Here is a 20,891-nt window from a genome sequence, read left to right as displayed (position 1 = left end):
ATTGAGGGGGGTCTCTCTTATTGAGACATCCGGCACTGAGGATAGTTCAATGAGGATTGTTTGGCAAATACAGGTTCTTTAATGATGTTTTCCGACACACTTATACTTCGATCAAGATACTGAATTGTTTTGTCTTCGCCTATGATATACACAGACTTATAAATAAAAAAAAAATTACCTATTCGAAAGTAAGTTCAATTTAATTGATATAATATAATCGTGTGCAAGCACGAATTAATTACAGGTTTTTAATTAGCTCGAAATATATTAGGTAATTATAAATGTAATTAGTTAATTGACTTTAATTGTCCAAGGGACTGATTGTCACTCAAATATTATATGCTTCGGTTTTAGGGAAATGTATTTGCATAATTGTTATTTAATTTTTGTTCCTATTACATATGGGTTTTATGGATTACACGTAGTATTTTTATATATGTGTAAATCTTTTGCACGTGTGCTTGTACTCTTTCTTAACGGTTGGACCGATTTTGATGATTTTTTTATATGAATTTGTGTCACTGCGCTGCAATCGGTAATTACATCAAATTCTTATCTTACCTGGACGAAGTCGGGACGGACGTTTATGGAAATGAAATATAAACAAATATTTCAAATTTATATTAGATTATATTGACTGTAAAATCATATTTAATTATAAACAGTTTAAATCGATTATCAATAGATATAAGATTATTGTCTATAGATAGATTGAATGCATTTCTAAGCGTTCCTTCCTCGTCATGCAGGTTCCGCAGGTTCTCTTTAGTATGATTTATTAAAGAGATTATGTTTTATATTCTAGAAACTCTAGTAATTTGCACAATAGTAAATAGACTATCATGATAAAGATTCTTATATAAAGCTAATTTAATGTCATTTGTTTTTTTTTTATTAAAAAGTCTTATGTTTATCTAAAAACGTTACTAGACTACTAACTAAACCTGGTAAAGCCACTAGGTGGTTAGAATACAAGCATCTTTCAAACCCGGATAAAAACTACTGCGTTTTCACATTGTGTGCTTATAACTCGTAACAAAACCTGCATGTGTTTGAACAAATTCAACTACATAAGTAAGGGCGGACTTTGGCCAGCTGTGATCAAATAAGAAACATAATTGGTAATAAGTAAAGAAAATAGGACTCTAGATATACAAGTATTTATTAACCTTTGCATAGCGAAAAAACTGTAACCTTTTCATTCTTTATATAACAAATTTGAACTATTGGTACAACCCCACCTGGCACTAACATAAATACCATAAACGGTTACATTTCCAGGGAATAATTGAGAAGACAGTCGTATCAATCTAAGCATACTTTCTAGAAGTAACTCTGTGACACTTAAGCAAATTTAAAATACCTAAAGCTAGATATTTTATAAGCCTTTTTTATTGAAGCAATAGTATTTTTATAATTAACATAATATATTTATTCTTCTTGGAACAAATTATAATATTCAGAAAACAAACTTTCCACAACAATCTTTATTTACAAAGAATCGTTAACTTTGCCCTAAAAACTAAAATAACTGACTTTATAAAGAATAATAATAACTTAAAAACACTTGAAACACAATTTCCTACGTCCTAATTTCTGATAAATAAAAAAACACCTAAACTGTCATCAGCGCATCGCAAAACTAACAAGCTTAATAAAAAACTAACACGCACTAAGTATAAGTTCACATTAGAAGGCCTTTCTTCTGAAATGCAGTAGCGTCGGTAACTCAGTTAGTGCAGTTTGGCGCGCCGTGGACGCTGGCCGGCACATTGTGTTCTCGAAGATGGTGTGCAAAGTCGCGCCAAAGGAGACGCGTAAGTTTTTTTTTTTTCAGTGATGTATTTTACGGGCAAAGATTACATTTAATTATGTTCATAAAAAAGGTTACATATATTTTTTTAGTGTTGGTTATTAATTTAATTGTGTTTGTATATTTTTTAAATTTATAATATTACTGATTGATTATTTAAATTACCAAATAACAGAAAATATTAGTGAAACTATATTATAAATCAGTGGTTTAAATAATTAATTTTATTTCGTGATATTTTGAAAAATATAACAAAAGTAAATTCTATTCAGCCTAAGACTGAGGAATAAAATAAAAAAAAATGTAATTAAAAATAAATATGTCTATTTTAAGTCATCGTAGATTAATACATTTCACAGTTTGTTTTAAAAAATAACGTCTTATCGCGTACATGGTGTAAACGCTTCGATAAAACAGTAATGTAATCATTGCTTAAACGTTATACAAGCAATAAATACTGATTATATTAATTACTAATTCGTAACCCCCTTGATTAATATTTGAAAACCGTGAAATTAAGTAGGAGAATAAACCTTTACATTATATAATAAATAGTGTAACATTTATTCGGATTAATATTTATCTCAATTCAAAAATACGATATATACTTGCGTCGGATACGTAGTTTTATACAAGGATCGTTTTGGTTCCCAACTCATCAGCTACTCTACCACGACACATCAATACTTTGTATGGGTTTATTCCGGTTTGAAGGGGGTTAATTACGGGCACAAGAGATATGTATACTTCTTAGATACAGGAGTATGGCTGGCGGCGTGTTGCCAGTGTCAGGAATGGCTTGCACTTAATGTCGAGGTTTAAGGTTAAGGCAAACTATAATAACCACCAGGTAGTACTTAAAAAATACATTATTTTTAAAGTATGTGATAAGTCATTTTGTTGATCAAACATTTTAAAATCCATTCGCTATAATTATCGTTGTACGTGTTGATATTAAAATAGTTCATAAATAAAAAATCAGTCTATTCCTTCGTCTCATTTACACACAAACAGATCTGGTATTAATAACAAAGAAGTCGGGAATAAAACGAATCGGAACAGTCATTTCTATAGGCGATTATCTCGGAACAGGTCTAGGAATGTAACTTTTTCTTTTATTACAGCGTCCCGAGGCACGGGAGAGCAGGATGCACAAGAAATCGCCGACTATGAAACCGCTTTGGATGCGGCCGGTGAGTACGGAAAATTTGTACTAGATGGCGTTAGTTACTGAGGAAAATTTAATAGCGATGCGATTTTGTTTTAATTTGATTAACTTTCTAAAATATTATGACTATCATTGGTATCAGTCTCTACGATATATTTGGGTTATAGATAATGCGGTATGTTTACACTAATGGTACGTTTTGGTCTGTAAGTTCATTCATGTATCTCTTCATAACATTATACATAAAACTATTTGTTATTATTTGAACAAAACTAGTAGTAGATGGGTTTCAGCTGATCTTTATGTCCTTTTCTGTACCCCTGACAACGTGTATGTAAAATTTAATGTTTTGTTATGTAGTTAAGACTTGCTAGAGTAACAAACAAACAATCATAATTTTGCATTTATACTATTAGTTAGGATTACATATCAAATGATGACTATCGTTTCACCTTAGAGTTACCGAAATTAAACTTTATATTTCTTATCAGTGGTTTTCGATTACGAACTATTATTCGGTCGGAATAAAAATTTATGTTTGTATTTGTAATTACTCGTGTATACCATAATATAATCGATTTAATTATTGTCACAGTACATCAAATATACTTTCACATTTTTATGATAAGGATTACGTTGTTTTCATAAACGTGAAATTTGAAAAGTGTAATAGTGTTGATTTTTTTAATATATTCTTCGTACTCTAGATGATAATAAGCCGATTACTCTCAGGTATCAGACATCAATGTATTTTATATAACATATGACATGCCTAAGTTTCCCACGGTGAGAAGAAGGGTAGGTAACTTAGCTGTATTCATAAGCTACAGAAATATTCAGGTACCACTTCTGGTAGCGTTTATTGAAAGTAATTTTAAATTTATAGTAATTAATAATATAAGCTATTAAATATCAGTTAAGAGAAAGTAAGAATTAGTAACTGTGAAGTCTCAATAATTAAAAATGATTGTATTTTTGACCTCGAAGGTTCTTAAATATTAATTTATCCGTGATTCAATTTTGGAATTGAGATTTTCTGCTACAATTATTTTGCTGTGTGTATTTTAATATAGACGTTATGAAAACTCTTATACCAAGGCCGGAATGACTTCCTAGTAATTAATAAGAAAGTTTATACGAATACACGAGAGATTCGATGTTATAAGTTGATATTTGAAATCAGTATACGGTAAAATCACGTTGTCACTTCAATTTTGAAACCATTTTTTTTTAATTGACTTAAAAAAAGGGATTTTTGTTTTTTTTTATGTTTGTTTTGGGTATTTTTACCGTTCGGTCCCATTAAGCAGAATTTGGAAGAATAAATTCCACTCACAGGATGTGGATTGTGGAGTCGAATATTGTTTATAAATTCGTTTTTTGATTTTAATGAATCGTCTGTTTAGTAATTCGTATTTTGAAATTTTCATGTGAGGATTTTAAAAAGCGATTCATCATTGGTTATTTGTATGTCAATTATGAATTTCATTAATTGTATTTAGTTTTAATGGTTAAGTGAATTGTTTTCTTACGTCAAATTTGTTTATCAGTAATTGTATTCGGTAATAACTCTATTCGTAATTTAATTGTTGACAACCGACTTACCGTGATACGCTGTTTTGATATGTGTATCATGTACATTTTACGATTATTAATGTCAAATAATATGCGACATTATATTATGATATTTCACGATCGTGCGCTGCGATGAGTTTCGAGTTTGTTACAGAATAGCTCGTTTACTTTTTCTGTCTGATTTTAGTTCCATTACACATAATAATGTTTGGTTATGTGGTTTAGGTTATTTCATAGGATGTACGTAATGTTCTCTAATAAAATTAACACAAAAAAACACAATTTGAAATAAAATGGAAAATATTAAACTTAGTGACATTTAATTAAAATACCGCGAATATTCTGTATAATAATATTTTTTAAATATCACATTTGTACAAAAAAATAATTATCCTTTGACGACTGTAATGAAATTTGTCATAGAAGACGATTAGAAGGTATGAAAAAATACCGTAGATTGTAATCAAGCAAGCGCTAATTAATTTTCATATGCTTAATTAGTCCAACCAATAATTAGTGAACCAGTGTTACTACGACACAGCTACTACAGCGAGGTTGGTGGTGATCGGTGGCAAATTTATATGGTGAACACATACCATCAGGTGGCACATTGGCCCGCCCACCAACATGTGTTATAAATAAATAATAGCATTTACATATACTTTATGAGACATGGCAATTTTTCATAGATATATTATCTAGCTAATATTAAAAATACGATAGTTACTATGTCGGTCTGTCTATCTGTTGTGCTTTCACGGCCAAACCACTGAACCGAAATACTTAGGCTATTATAATCATTATAAAGGCTAATTCTTAAACTAGACGAAGCCGTTGACAGCAACTAGTAACATAAAATTCAACAAAATAAAAAATAGTAATACATACAGCATTTTACTTGATGGTAGGGCTTAGTGCAAGCCCGTCTGGATAGGTACCATCCACTCATCAAATATTCTAACGCCAAACAACTCAGTATCGTTTTGTTCTGGTTGAAGGGTGAGTGAGCCAGTGTAACTACAGGCACAAGGGATGTAATACCTTAGTTCCCAAGGTGGCGCATTGCTGCTGTAAGCAATGGTTAATATTTCTTACAGAGCCATTGTCTATGGGCGGTGGTGACCACTTACCATCAGGTGGCCCATTTGCTCGTCGTATAAAAAAAACAGCAAATAGGTCGTTTATATTATACATTGTATATTACATACACATAACCTGAATTGGTATTAATTGATGTTAGATTAAATTATTAAAATTACAGATAAAATTATAGATATTACATATTTTAGTGAACATTTTGACGTCATCAGCTCGAACGTGATCCGCGTTGCTATTCGACTCACTTGTGTTATGATATTTTAAAACACACTAATCCATATTTGTAAATGTTGATTTGTTAAAAAAAATCCATATATATATATAATATAATTTATTTTAGATGCTCTTAGAAACTAAATAAAGATTATATTACCAATACCCCATTGTAAGGAATTACTATCTTATTAAGTATAAATCTTGTGCCAGGAATGGGGACGACAATAGCCCTAGTTTACAGGATCGAACCTGCGACTTCTTACGTCGCTCAACTAGGTAACCCATTGCATTATTAACGCTTTTTAAAGGCTTACTATAATTTTAAAGATATATAATATTCTATTAAATAAAACGATGTCAAAAAAGAGGGCGAACGCGGTTATAATTTTGTATTAGCTCAATACGGACGGAAATATTATTTTAATTAGTTTATTTATTCAAGGTAACACTTAAAATAATAGTTTATTAAATTTACCTAAAAGTTAAGCGTATTCTTGTATTAGTATGAGACAACAATCAATAAATTAACAAATTGACGATTTAACTTAAAATATTCGCTAGTTTACACTTTAACACAAAAATCTTATCATAATATCTTTACAAACAAACATCTCTTTGTATGGAGAGTTAATTTGTTTATTTCAATGACAGACTGGTAAATGGGACCACCTGATAATAAGTACATCACTCTTAGATACTGGCATAGTAAGAAATATCGGCTATCCCTTACATCGCCAATATACCACCCACTTTGGAAACTAAGTTGTTCCGTCCTTGTGCCTTTAGTCACACTGGCTCACTCACCATTTAAACAGGAAGACTATAATACTATTATAAGAATATATTATGATTAAGTGGCATCTAGCCAGACGATTTTACGTTTTTTTTAAAGTTCGTTTCTATATTACTATGCTGACGGTGAAAATTGCATCATTTTGCTCGGAATAAATCGTTCGAGACCAAACAAGGTATTGTCTTCAAAAAAAGAAATGATTTAACTCCAAAAATGTTAAAACATTCAAACCTGTTCGGTTCGTCGGAAAACAATTTTTTTATTGTATTTTCGGCGAAAGTATTTAACGGAGACCCGTCTTGTTTTTCATTGTGGTATCATTTCGCCCTGTCAGGCCCGTGTCTTAATTCTATCTTTGTCTCTTTCTACTGATGAAATACGCGACGAATATTTGTCATTTTAATTGCATTTTTCTTATAGAGCTTATGCAATTAGAATTATACGTTAGGGCTTTCATGCAACCGTTTGTGTGGCAAAGTATTAATCTAAAGTAATTTTATGTGTAAATGTATAGAAGTGTCAAATTTCGGTATCAAAACGATATGTTCAGCATTTCAAGTATTTAATATTTATGACCTGGAATGGTAGTGTATATCTATGATTCTCAATCCGACTTTATATCCCTCATGTTGTAAATAGGTATATTAGTAATTTAATTAAAAAAAAATCCACGGTACTCTATGCTTTGTTACACATGACGTAAAAAACATCCAACATATGCAGGTGATGTATTATAAAATGAAATTAATCTCATAAAAATTCAGTGGATTTTAACTCGCAAATTTTAATTTAAGATTCACTTGTTCTGACCACTGGGCTACCTCGTATTCCTTTATGTATAACATTGTTGCTGTTAATTTAATTCTTAGTTGCCATATGGAAATACATATCGTTAGTAAAAAGTTTAAAAAGCTTAGGCACCGTATTGGTACTTTTGGAAAATGAGGTCAATTTAATGGTAATTTTTCTTCCTTTTTTTTAATATGCTTACGGACAGAAGGACGAATTGGGCCACCTGGTTGTAAGTAGTTATCGCCGCCCACAGTCATTGGCGCCGTAAGATATTTTAATCATACCTTTCATCTCCAAACTAAGTTATTACGTCCCTTGTGCCTGTGCCGTTATACTGGCTCACTCCATTTCGAACAGAAACACATCAATATATTTATTGCTGCTTGATTGATACGATGAGTGTGTACTTACTCATGCCGAACCACAATTACCAAGTAGCGTTTTAACCTCTGTCTCTTTCCATTGACGGCATTAGTATAAAGATAAGTATTTGTTTATCGTTGCGCCTACTATTTGACGGTAACGATCGACAAACTATTATTACGTATTTGAGCTCTTGTATTGAGCTGGAACGGTGACACTAATTGTGATGGTGTACTCCTTCCCATTCCTTGATCGTATGTCAACATAAATATTGTTGAGAATGATAGTTGTTAAAGCCCAACCCCCAGATTTCTAGGTGTACATTATTTATTGTTATTTTATTTAAAACAAAGGTTCCCAAATCGTATTTAAAATTTAATTAAATTTCTTGTAGGGCTTTGTGTGATCTTTTTTCATTTATTGTACTCCATATTTCGGTTTATCTTTAATTATAAATTATTTCAATAACATCTTTCTTTTATATCCGCTGGGCATCCGTGCCGACTAATACGTACTTATAGGAACGAGTACCTTCGTATTATAGTATATAGTAATCGTCAATTTATTGATTTTGCGGAGTCGGAAACTTAAGTGTAATAAGTTTATCTTTACTTCTCGTAAACAATGTTTGTCGCTGACTCTACCAAAGAAACAATATCAGTCCCCACTGATATTATGTATATATGTACATAATATTCCAAACTATATTATCATAGCTACGTATTAAATTTTAATTCTCTATCATTTTTGGCGTTAACGAGGTTTATATTCTTTATTCTAAGTCGTTGACTCTTAGCAGAGTGGTCGTGATTACGAGTTACAATCTTTTGATGCGGCTCTTGCTATCATCCTCTTCGGCTTGTATTTGTAGTGCTTCAAGAATACTCTGTAATAGTGGCAAGTAGTGGAATAGATCGGTTCATCTAGTTGGGTATAGACCACGCGAGCGTGATCCTCCCACATGACCTTTACCCGCCATGTGCTCAATGGTATCTATCCTTCTTGCAATGTGATCAACACTTGAAGTATAATGTTTTATATATAGTTGTGTATATAATTGTTGGTGTAGTTTATAACATAAAAATATCCCATTGTTAGGCAAAAGCCTACCCTTTTTTAAAGGTTATTGCAACACGCTGTTCTAATGTAGTTTGGTGAATACACATATAACCGAATCTCATTCGACATGTATTTGTATCTATATAACTCAATTGTAGTTGAGCGGGTTTGAAACTACTATCGTAGCTTACCATTCATTCTACCCATTGAGCTATCTCATATAAAAAAAACGTGTCCGTCAATGTCTAACGAATTACTTTAAAATAATTATAATTAATGAAGTGTAGAATTAATGAACGAGTTACTTGTAAAAATAAAACAGCCAAAATGAGACAATGCGTGTCTTAAAATTCACAATACATCGTGCATCAGAACTAAACGCTGAAATTTATATTCTACCGCCAAACAGCAATCGTGAATTAGTTTTTAACCCATCCGCAAAGAACTGTCCACCGAGGCATTGAAAATACAGGCACGAGGAACAACACATCCAAGTTCTTTCAGTTGATGACGCCATGTAGTGGTGGTTGCTTATGTTCATTAGTGCCGATGCCCAGGACCAGTGGCCTCCATTTGCTAGTCTGCCAAAAAAGTAACAGCATATTTAATATTCGTCAAAAAATGTTCAAACAAATCGATAAGAAAATTGTATAAAAAAAATGGTTTCAATGTATAATTATTTTTCACGTAAGATAACATTTTTACTGAGTACGTATTGCGTCAATATTATACAATGGAATGTAATGAAAATAAGTTCGATTACTACTTATATTTCATTGTAAAACAATAGTTTTAGCTGTAAATAAAATTATATAACAGTTATATTGATATAAAGTCATGATTGTTACTTTATGTAATAAAATTATTAAAAAACAATAAAATATTTATTATCTATTTTTCTATTTTTTTTTATTGCAACCATAAAGAGGAAGGCAATATCAAATAGCCCATAGACACTGGCCATGTAAATAAAAGACACCTGTATTGTCAATGCGACGCGGACCATATGAGGTTTATGGTACCAGTGCAGTTTCAGGCTCCAGGGTTTGTAATAACACTGTTAAACTCACCATTATACAACAATACGAAGTATCAGTGTATGGTTTTTACAAATTGTATTGATTTTTAATTGTATAATAAGTAGTGGATGGTTGATACCTATCCAGACCGGCTTGACTAACACCAGTGTAACACTTCAATTAATACGTAATTACTTAATATACAGAAGTATATCTATTCCGGATATATATAACTAAATAAGAAAGTTTATACTCCAATATTTTACTGTAATATTGTATACAATGTGTAATATGATTTCTTAATATAAACACGGCCTTATATTCGTTATTTCTGGATCGTCTTGTAAAATACATCTCTCTTTCCGCGATCATTGATTTTATGAAGAAGACGTATTATTATATTAAGAGGATAACTTTATCAAATAACCTTAAGACATATATTATTAATATCCAATTGATACATTTATATTTTAAACGATGTGTAATCATTAATATTAAGATTTTGTACGTCTTTATAGCGTGAGAGTAGGGTCTTCCTGCTTGGCTTATTGGTCAAGCCGGGTACGGGCCTCGAAGTATCCCACCTTGCCCGGGCGTATCCTCAACGGTAGTCTAGTAGTTACCGTGTCAATATTTTTGACCCAGTGGCGTGTCGAAATTTCATGTCTTTTTAGTTGTGACAGATATCTCATGTTAGTTCAACACCTTATACGCCAGGGTACAATTATTGAAAAACAATAGTATCGAAAGGAATCGATTATTAACGCATAAGTTATAAGTGTTTATGTATATTATACACAACACAAAGCATTCTTCCCTCATTAACAGATTTATTATGTAAATATAATTATATCATACCAAACGCTTTCGGTATAGCTGTATCGATACATCGCTGTCATTCAATAATTGATGTTTAGACAATACGGCGATTTTCTAAATATTATCTCGACGTGTTATTGTTCTGGACTTTTATTATGATTATGAGTTGGTTGTAAACTTTACGAGCTCTCAATAGAGTACTTGCTTTATTGTATGATGAGAAAATGCGGTTAGATGATGCGGACGTTGGTGACCTTCAATTATTTGAATTAGTTATAACTGTATAAATATATAAGGGCGGTTCCTCACCGGATGCATTCGCCTGGATTGTAACAGTTCAGATTCTAGGATTGCATTAGTGAGAGAGAACTGAGCATTACAGTGCGCAACCTGTAAGGTTGCAATTTGTCACACTACATAAGTAAGAAGGTAAAAATGACTGACTCAACTGCGATCGGTGTTGCGTACAATGACATAATTTGTAATATTAGTGTATATTAGTGGATAGAAAAATCGTATATACAGTGTTAAAAATCTGACATATGTTCTAAACGTCGGGAAAATGCTCTAAGTTTTATCTTAGTTTGTTACATTACAGGCGAGTGTTGACGGTGAGAAACCATCCTAAGATATAAATTACAAATAGCATTCCGACCACTTTTATTTGTTATACCATAGGTGTACTGTTGGCGGTAGGAATTGTGGTACCTCTTGGGAGTTATTCTTACGCTGAACATAAAAATTGTATTAATGTGGTTGAAGATTTAATAAGTACGGTCTGTTACGGGAGTCTATAAGGAGTCTTAAGTGGCAATAAATTTTACTTAGTGGTAGGGCAAGGTTGGTGGCGCATTGGTGATGTGAGGAATGGTTAATATTTCTTATAACGTCATTGTCTATGGACGGTGGTGACACTTACCATCAGGTGGCCCATTTGCTCGTCCGCCTACCGATATCATAAAAAAAAAACAATATCAGGCGGTGGTGAGCACTTACCACCATTTACCATAAATTATAACAAAAATTCTGCACAAGAAAGAATTTGAAATGTATAAACAAAAATAAAATAAATGTTCGCAGGTTACGGCCGCTTCAGCCGCAGCGTGCTCGGCGCGTGCGCGTGCGCATTCTTCACAACGGGCGTGCAGAACTGCGTCATGTCGTACGTGCTGCCGGCGGCGAGGTGTGAACTCAAGCTGACCACGTACCAGGCGGGCTTGATCAACATGGCATTTATGAGTGGTCGGTGTAATGATGATACTTATTACCTTTGTTCTTCACGATATTTGACCATTTATTCAACCTCAAAAATTATATGTTTGAAAATACTAATGCTTGTGAATATTTATAGAACATAAGGTGTTTGTGCATGCGTGAGGTCTACTTCTACGGCGAAATTAAAAATAGTTTTTATTTGCACGCAAATAATTAAGTACAGTTAAATAATAATAATCTACTTATTAATAATAAAACAATTATTGTTAGTATAAAATTGTGATAAATATAATTTCTTCTTTTTTCTCCACTTCCATAATACTCACTCGCAAATTTAAAAAATAACAATTGAAATTTGTAATAAAATAAACATTGTAAAATAAAATAAGGTGTGAAGTAGTCTATTTTAAAAGACGAGACATTTAATTGACAGTTCAGCGAGCAACTTCATCATGTAGTTTTCATAAATTAATAAGTTTATGATTATTTAACAAAGGGGAAAAAGGTTGTATTTACGCCTCGTTATATTCCTTTAGATAATATGACACTGGATAGATAATAGGGAGATTTTACTTGGTGGTAGGACTTTGTGTAAACCCGTCTGGGTAGATACCATCCACTCATCAGATATTTTGCCGCCAAGCAGAAATACTTGGTATTATTGCGTTCCGGTTTTAAGGATAAGTGAGCCAGTGTGAGACAGGCATACGGGACATAACATCTTCGTTCCCAAAGTTCCCAAAGGCGATGTACAGGTTAATATTTCTAACAGCGCCAATGTCTATGAGCCGTGGTGACCACTTAACATCAGGTGGCCCATTTGCCGGTCCGCCTACATTACATAAAAACAGACACCTGTCTCCGCGAAGCTAATGTGGAATGTTTATGGTACAAACACACTAGAAACTCAATCAGGTGTTTCCTAAAGGAATAAAAATTGTTTAAAGTAATCACATTCCACGTAATTGCTTTCCAAGTTTTCTATTTCAGGTTTAGTTTAGTTTAATAGTTTTACATATAGCATTGATTTTGGTCATTACTGTTTAAGATTAAAATACTTGATTAAAGGACAACGTTTGACCAGTCATCGTGATATGCATATATGAATATTCTTATAAGGTTTTTACACGGTCCATATTATTGTAACTCCCTTAATTGACCATATTAATCAAACCGGAACACGTCAATACTATGTGTTGCTGTTTTACTGAATATTTGATGAATGGGTGGTACCTAACCAATACGGCTTACCAGACCAAGGTAATAAGAATAAATAAAACTTCGTTTAATATTTCCACTAGTTACAAAATTTAACTTAGCAAAAATTATTTTAGAAGTATCTGCCACGTTTAAGATGTTTGTTTGTGGGCGAGATTGTCGCGAATCGATTGCTCTGGATCAATTTACTCCTTAAGCTTGTTTCTGTTAAAAGGTTAATTGGAGTGACGTCATGAATAGTGATGACGCATTACCTCGCCTCTGTTAACTATATACTTTCCCAAAAAAAATTATAGAGCACTATTGTGTATATATCTTGTTAGGCTATTTTGATAAATTGGTTGTGACGATTCAATAAAGAAATAAAAATTCAATATAGAAATAAAAATACCTGTATAAATTATGAAAGTGAAGAATGGCGGGAAGTGACACAAATATTGGCGCGGTTTTTTTATTCTTTGATTCAGGATTTTCATGAAACTGCAATAATGTACAACGTACGTAATATTCTAAAAGAATATTAAAACTTTACAGGGTTCTTAAAAGTAGTTAACATCTTTGATTGATATTATGACGTACCATCTTTAATTCTGCTGCTTGTGAAAGCATACTAGATTCACCAAAATTATGTTTTCCAATTTCAAAATCCTGCCCGGTACCTTATTCCTATAATGTGTGATACATTCCTTCTTTTATGCCATGGGCAGTTTGGGCAATTGGAGGACGGTACATTTTCAAGTAAAAATGCACGAGAGTGTCTTTTGATATTGTTGAATTTATTCGAATCTTTCCTCACCAGGTGGTGTTGCAAGCGCATTTTTCTGGGGCATCGTTGCTGATGTCTTTGGAAGGAAGAATATTTTAAGCATGACGCTGCTGGTTGATTCCACGATACTACTTGCTCAAAGCACTATATCAGATTACCGTCTTCTTTTAGCCGCGAGGTCTATTAATGGCTTTCTGATCGGTGAGTATTGCTCCACAATTATTTCAAGTATATCATCCCATACCTTATATATATTTTCTAATTATAGTAATTGTATAGTTTCTTGATGTTAGATCTTGTCTATTATTTGTTTTTAATGTAAATAACAACGAGAGAATCTTTAACACTAATCTCTCAGAGTCCTATCTATCTTCAGAGGAATGCTAGATGCGAATAAGTCTCAATAGAGTCAGGTTTAATTTTTTTGTCACATTTGTCTTTTTAGTGACAATAATTAACAAAATGTTTCCAGGTGGTCCATCAACTCTGGTATTCACATATCTATCAGATTTGGTTGGATACAAACGAAGACAGTTTTACCTCGATATAACTGGCATGAGCTTCGTGGCGGCTTGGCTGATATTACCAGGTAAACTAATATAATATAATTATTTATGTTATCTCCTATATATTATATATGTTTAAACCAAAATGTTACTGAAATTAGCTGATTAGCATCAAACGCATATTATTGCAAATAAAATTACGTGAAAAACAAATCGCTTTAGGTGAGGCTAAGTTCCGATTTGTTTCCTCTTTTCTTTATTACGAAATGTAAGAATCTCTCACGCCGTCATGCCCCGCCTCCGTTGCCGCTCTCTGCTCTCTTGTATGCGTGGTGATATTAATTTCTTTGCTGTATATTATTTATTAATTTGGGAAGCCAATACGATATACAATCTAATATTGTATTGTATTCTTTATATCAAAGTCTTGTGTGACATCTTATAGGTTATTTCATCCTGTAAAATTATAGAAATATTTACGTATTGGTTTCTAAATTGTCGGGCATCCAGTGTGTGCCATATTTTTTGGTAAGTGTAAATCATGACCGTTACGTCTGGGTGTACTCAGACTTTAAGTATAGCTTGAACAAATATAGACGCCAATAATTAATTATTTGCGATATTTTTTAGTGCATTCAAATATGACCTCAAAGCACGGTTCACTTTCATTTATATTTCAAATAAATCGGGACAAAAAATCACGTGAAGGTGAAAGTACTACACAGTAATGATTTAAGCTACATTCGTTATAAAAAATAGATAGATATGAATCATAATTTCATGAGCGTGATGGTACAGTGGTTTTAACAATTGAATCTTATCCGACGGTTCTGGGTTTAAACTTAAGCAAGCACCGCTGAATTTATGTGCTTAATTTATATTTATAAGTCATCTCATGCTCGACTGTAAAGGAAATCATGGTAAGGTAGCACGTGATGGATGAGAATCTGCTCCATGCATAAATCAACAAGCATTGGAGCAGCGTGGTGGAGTAAGCTCCAAGCCTTCTGAAAAGGGAGATGAGGGCTTTGCCAAGCAATGGGACATTAAAGTCCTTTTACTATTATAAAATAATATATTTTTAGTTGAGTCTTTAATAAGTAAACTTGTGGTCGAAATTCGACCATATAATAATTATTATTGAAAATGTATGTGACTTGTGTATGTTAAATTTCCTTTGTACAGAGAAAGTGCAGTTTTATTTTGTCCTTGCGTATGTACTCGTATAATAAATATCTAAATTCCCGATATCCAGATAGACTGATAAAGTTATGAACGCATCGAAAAAAAGGTGACCAACAGTCTAAGTGCACGCACACTACTAAAGCGATATGACGTTTCGTGTCGTAGCTGTCACGCACACCGAGATAATAAATTTGGCTCGTTTGTCTCAGTTCATTTGTAGTGCCACACTCTATCGAGATAATCTAAGATTAGTTACTTTCTCCATAGACATTTGCGACTGCTCTCTTTAATTATTTTCGTATTTTAACATCTGGATTGTAGATTCTTGTGATATATAAACAAGAGTAGTTATTAAGTAACTATTTAATAGTTATCTTATATACGTTGTGTGTTTGTGTAAGTGTTTCTAAGACAGGCGAGAATTCCAATGATGCTTATGTTAACAAGATGGATTAAGGTCATGACCTTCGGACTTAGTCAGCGAGAATTAAAACGTTGACAACTATTTTATAGTCATTTTTATAAGCTTATTTCAGGCGCAAAAATAAACAGTGAAACCCAGATCATAATTATTAGTTTTTTTTTTAGCCTTACGTCACTCTAAATACAGATTATTTTATTTAAATGTTGTTTAAATCATACCTCATTTAATTCTTTATATAAAATAAATAAACAAATCTATCAAAATCTATCAAAACATCGTCTGATTAATGATTTTTTTTAATGCTTTAGGAAAATTTTAGCCAAAATTTTACATAAGTGTCTTACATCCAACATTTGAACAAAATAAATACTTTGACTAAGTTTTACTATTCAATAATATTACTACTAACGGTTTTTAACACTTGGATTAAATTTTGACGAGTAAACTTTTTTGGCTTGTCATATACATATCGCCTAACGGTATATGATAAGATACAAGACTAGAGTGTATGGAAAAATATGCCACACTTGTATCCGTGCTATGTATCATACCGTAAAAGTTCCACTGACACACACATATACCAGAGACGTAGAATTTCATCTGGAATACGCATTATATATGTTACTATAAAAGCTCGAACTAAGTTAAATCTTAAGATTTTCCAGTAAAACCTAAGATTTACCGACATGAATTGGCAAATGTAAGTATATATTATAAAGAGACGACTTTTTCGGATTTTTAACATTCCAACCTAACCTAACATGTAAATCCTAAGATTTACCAAATGAATGATGGTAAAAGTTCGAATCCCAAACTTTTATGGACATTTACCATTCATAATCGGTAAATCTTAGGTTTTACTGGAAAATCTTAAGATTTACCGTAGTTCGAGCTTTTACAGTAACATATATACACAATGGTCAAGGTTTTCTTTAAACTCAGATTACGAGTATTTCAACCAGTGATTTGAATGAATTAATGTGTACAGTATGACATTTATTATTTATATTGCATCCTAATAATAAAACGATATAATCATTATATGAAGTATTCTTAATAGTAGTACTATACTCGATGGTAGAGCTCTGTGCTGTCTCCCGCTAAACAGCAATGGATAGTATTGTAAAGCCAGTGTAACAACAGATCCAAGAGTCGTAACACCTTAGTTCCTAACAGTTTAAATGGTAATTTTTTATGTACTAGGTAGGCGCTGTGATATTAGCCATTCCTTATATAACACCGCTTCTGATCTTAGGAGCAGAGATGTTATGTCCCTTGAAAACATAAATAGATATAATAATATATTTTGTATTTGTTTCAGCAATCGCATGGCTAGTGATACCAATTAAACTGACCGGCTATACGACCTTGCTGCCCATATATTCCTGGCGCCTGTACCTGGCCCTGGGTAGTATACCAGGCTTCTTATCCGGTATATGGGTCCTGTTCCTGCCTGAGAGCCCAAGATTACTCTCTGACACAAATAGAAGCGACAGGGCGTTAAAGATAATGGCGTATATCAATAAATGTAATAAGGGTCCCTCGGCCGAATTTAAGGTAAGCATAAATGGTTTCTAAATAAAGTTCCGTACTACAGAGTTCTCAATAAATTTCTTTAAAATTTCTACAACAGTTAATATTATAAGAATATATACTCGCCTCGTTGGGTAAAGACCTCGCCTGTTATGAATCATAATTCACCACACTGTTCTAATGTGGATATAGGTGTCGTAGATTTTTGTCTGATATTTTCCTATGCAAGTTTCCTCACGAAGTTTTCCGTCCACCAAATACGAGATGAAATAAAAAATAAATGCATCACACAGACCACTGAGTATTTTCACCGGAACTGAACACGTACTTTTCGGTTAAAATAAACGGGCTCTAATCACTGGGCCATGTCTCTTGTATGATTATAAACAGAAAAAAAAAATCAAAAATAATGCGGAACAATTTCTAAATTCAACAAGTGATTTTAATTATAAACATTCCGTTGAGATTAGTTACGAATTATTGTAATCACTTAAATTCGATACGCTAACATATAGCAAGTTTCCAAAAAGCAAAAAAAGTAACAGCTTGTCAAACTGCTAGACTAAGGTATTTTGAGGAGGAGGTTTAGAGCTTATTTCACCACGCTCATACAAGTGGCAGATTTTAATCCAACAATATTAGGTGAATATCCAAAATTTGAGTTAAATTAAACAAAGATCATTTTCAATATTCTTAGGTCCAGAAGCTCATTCAGGACAACATTTTCATGACGAAAACCCTGAGTGGAGATCAGAGTAGGACCAGGGCATTATTTATTGGCGTTTTGAAGGATCTTAAGATGTTCATTTCCAAAATGTACGCCGTCAAGTCCAGTCTTATATTGTTCGTGTTCTTCGCTAACATGGCCGCGTGAGTAATATTTTACTGTAAATTATTTTTTTTCTTATTTATTGTTAAAATGCTTTTATTTTAATATTTATGATGGGATGTAGATGTAATTACTTGACTATTAAAAAACTCTACGTAATTTATGGCTGTGTCAAACGTATTTTTTTTTAATGTAAACAATTTGGTTAGAAAAGCTCATCGTTAAATCAGAAAACCACTAATTTAGAAAATTTTCAAAGTGTGATGTTTAAAGCATCGTTTGATTTTGGTTCGATTTGATAACATAAAATTAAACAATTAGATACTAAAATACTTCCTATCCTATATATTTATAGAATTTAATAGCATTTAATCTATATCTCTAGTGGTTTCGGCTTGAATCTTTGGATCCCAGAACTGCTCCTCCGAATGCAAAGTAATGCAGGCAAAACGTGTCCGATGAATCAATCCTTACCTGAGAATGCGATGCTGTTCAACGCAAGTAACATTCCATGGAAAGACATACCTAGGATCAGCGATGATTATTCTAAACCAGAAGTTGATAAATTTAATTCGAGTTTGAATATCGTTCATGCAGAAAAATGCGATGAAAACATAAATGATTCAGTAAGTAAGAATTGATGTATTAATGATTTATTAATAATTTAATTATATGATTATTCTATAACAAGTGTTCCACAGGTCTTCATCTTTTTACCAATATCAATTACTATGTTTTACGGTTCGATTGCTTGGGATCATAGAATCGGTTGTAATTTATTTAGATTTTAGTAGAAATAAACGCTTTGACGGTAGAACCTTAATTCAGTTTAAAACTACTGAACCGATAAATAAATATTAGGTCCTTAAGGGTGATTGGTTAAATTGGGAACGATTTCAGGTGTTCACGTCGGGTCTCATAGTGGGCGCGTGTTGCGTCATCGGTAACGCGGCGTGCGCGCTGGTGTCGTCACGCGGCGGCGCTGGCGTGCGGCGCGCGGCGGCGCTCTGCGCGCTGGCGTGCGCACTCGCCTGCGTGTGTCTGGCGGCGTGCGTGTGCGCGTGCACCGCCTCCTCCCACTTGGCAGTGGCGGCTGCGGCCGTGCTGAACGCTGCCTCGCTCAATGGCAATGTGCTGTTAATAAGATTATTACTTCATGCACTTCCGGCTAAATTAGGGTAAGAGAAGTTTTAATGTATTATTTTTTTATGCTACTACTTTACAGCAAGCCTTAATCTATTTTATCTTTCAGTGGCTTAGGTGTATGCTGGGGAGCGTGGTGGGGTCGCGCAGGGGGAGTGGCTTCAAACCTAGCAGTGGGCGTGTTACTGGACTACTCGTGTCCAGCACCATTCATATCTGTCGCCGCGTTGCTAGCACGTAAGTGATATTTAAAGCAAAATTTAATGTCCCACTACTGGTCAATAGCCTCATATCCGCTCGAGCAAAAAGTTGTGGAGTTCAAATTCCACCTCACTGTGCAAATTCTACTTATAAAGTTTTGTTAAACATTAATTCTGATACCAAATAATCTTTCAGTGTCGATCGGTGCAATCATGATGATAAAATTAGAAGAGATTAAAGTTATAGACGTGAATAAGACTGAAGCGGACAGCGCGGAGAAGAACATAGGATTAGAGAGATATATTTCGACACACATGTAGTATTGTCACAGAATATCTTCAATAGTTGTTAAGGAACATTAGTCTGAATTTAATTTGTACATTTTAAAGACGAACTCCTCTCAAGTGGTGTGTTTAATTGTGGTGTTTTAGCTGTGGAACTTACTTAATTTGAAATGATCATCATGTTTGTTGATTTAGGTATCAACTTCAAGTAAATTTGATAGACTAATTTTGATATTAGATGTCGTTGTGATGGAATGGATCTGATTGAAAATCAATATAGATTTAAGAATAGTATAAGATTAGTTACTTGTAAGAAAATCATTGTTCTAAATGTAGATATATATATATATATATATATATATATAGCCTATTTCAAACATAGGAGGAGTAAAGGCCGACATACAACTTTAAAGTTAAATTAACGAGATATCATTGAGATCTTGAATAATTTACTATCGTCATCAATTTGTGAAAAAATTGCATTTTCATTGACAGTGAAGTTTTTGCGATAATCTGTTAGAAGAATTAAAGCGGATGTAAGTAGTTAAGTGCAAATGACGTATTATATATGAGCATTTATTATAAAAGAACTATATGTACGTAATATAGTAGAGTTCGCAAATCGCATAGAATATTTTAATCTAAGGTTTGCTCATCTTCACTCCTTCTTCGATTGGAATAGGGTAGAGTTCTATTCGACGTCTGACTTCTGCAAAGTTTTTCTTCGCTTTTTAACTATTTATACAATGTTATGTTATGTCAGAATAACCTTGAAAGATCGGACGATTTTAGAAACGCCTTATACTTTAAGCTAACCTCCAAAAATATGCTTTTAAAATAATGTATGACTTATAACATAGTAATTTAATTAT

The 20,891-nt window shown here is 32.9% G+C and overlaps 1 protein-coding gene across 1 annotated transcript; it reads left to right on the top strand.

The window, feature by feature from the left end:
* The first annotated feature begins 1,754 nt into the window (after positions 1-1,754).
* Positions 1,755-20,368, top strand: LOC125067190 (synaptic vesicle glycoprotein 2B-like). The gene is made up of 11 exons (XM_047675632.1): positions 1,755-1,817; positions 2,938-3,006; positions 11,796-11,957; positions 13,948-14,115; positions 14,387-14,503; positions 17,351-17,586; positions 18,260-18,432; positions 18,777-19,017; positions 19,292-19,569; positions 19,644-19,771; positions 19,931-20,368. Exons 1-11 carry the CDS (start codon positions 1,787-1,789, stop codon positions 20,053-20,055), a joined length of 1,728 nt encoding a protein of 575 aa, XP_047531588.1. The 5' UTR covers positions 1,755-1,786; the 3' UTR covers positions 20,056-20,368.
* Positions 20,369-20,891: the final 523 nt, after the last annotated feature.

The sequence above is a fragment of the Vanessa atalanta genome, chromosome 11 (genome assembly GCF_905147765.1).
Source record: "Vanessa atalanta chromosome 11, ilVanAtal1.2, whole genome shotgun sequence".
Taxonomy (NCBI): domain Eukaryota; kingdom Metazoa; phylum Arthropoda; class Insecta; order Lepidoptera; family Nymphalidae; genus Vanessa; species Vanessa atalanta.
This window is presented reverse-complemented; position numbering and strand designations above follow the sequence as displayed.

What these genes read in the sequence shown, in the direction of transcription:
- LOC125067190 (XM_047675632.1), top strand. Translation starts at nt 1,787, where the DNA reads ATGGTGTGCAAAGTCGCGCCAAAGGAGACGC. An exon ending in TATTAATGGCTTTCTGATCG is followed by an intron (nt 14,116 to 14,386) that starts GTGAGTATTGCT and finishes AAATGTTTCCAG; the next exon opens with GTGGTCCATCAACTCTGGTA. An exon ending in ATGAAAACATAAATGATTCA is followed by an intron (nt 19,018 to 19,291) that starts GTAAGTAAGAAT and finishes GAACGATTTCAG; the next exon opens with GTGTTCACGTCGGGTCTCAT.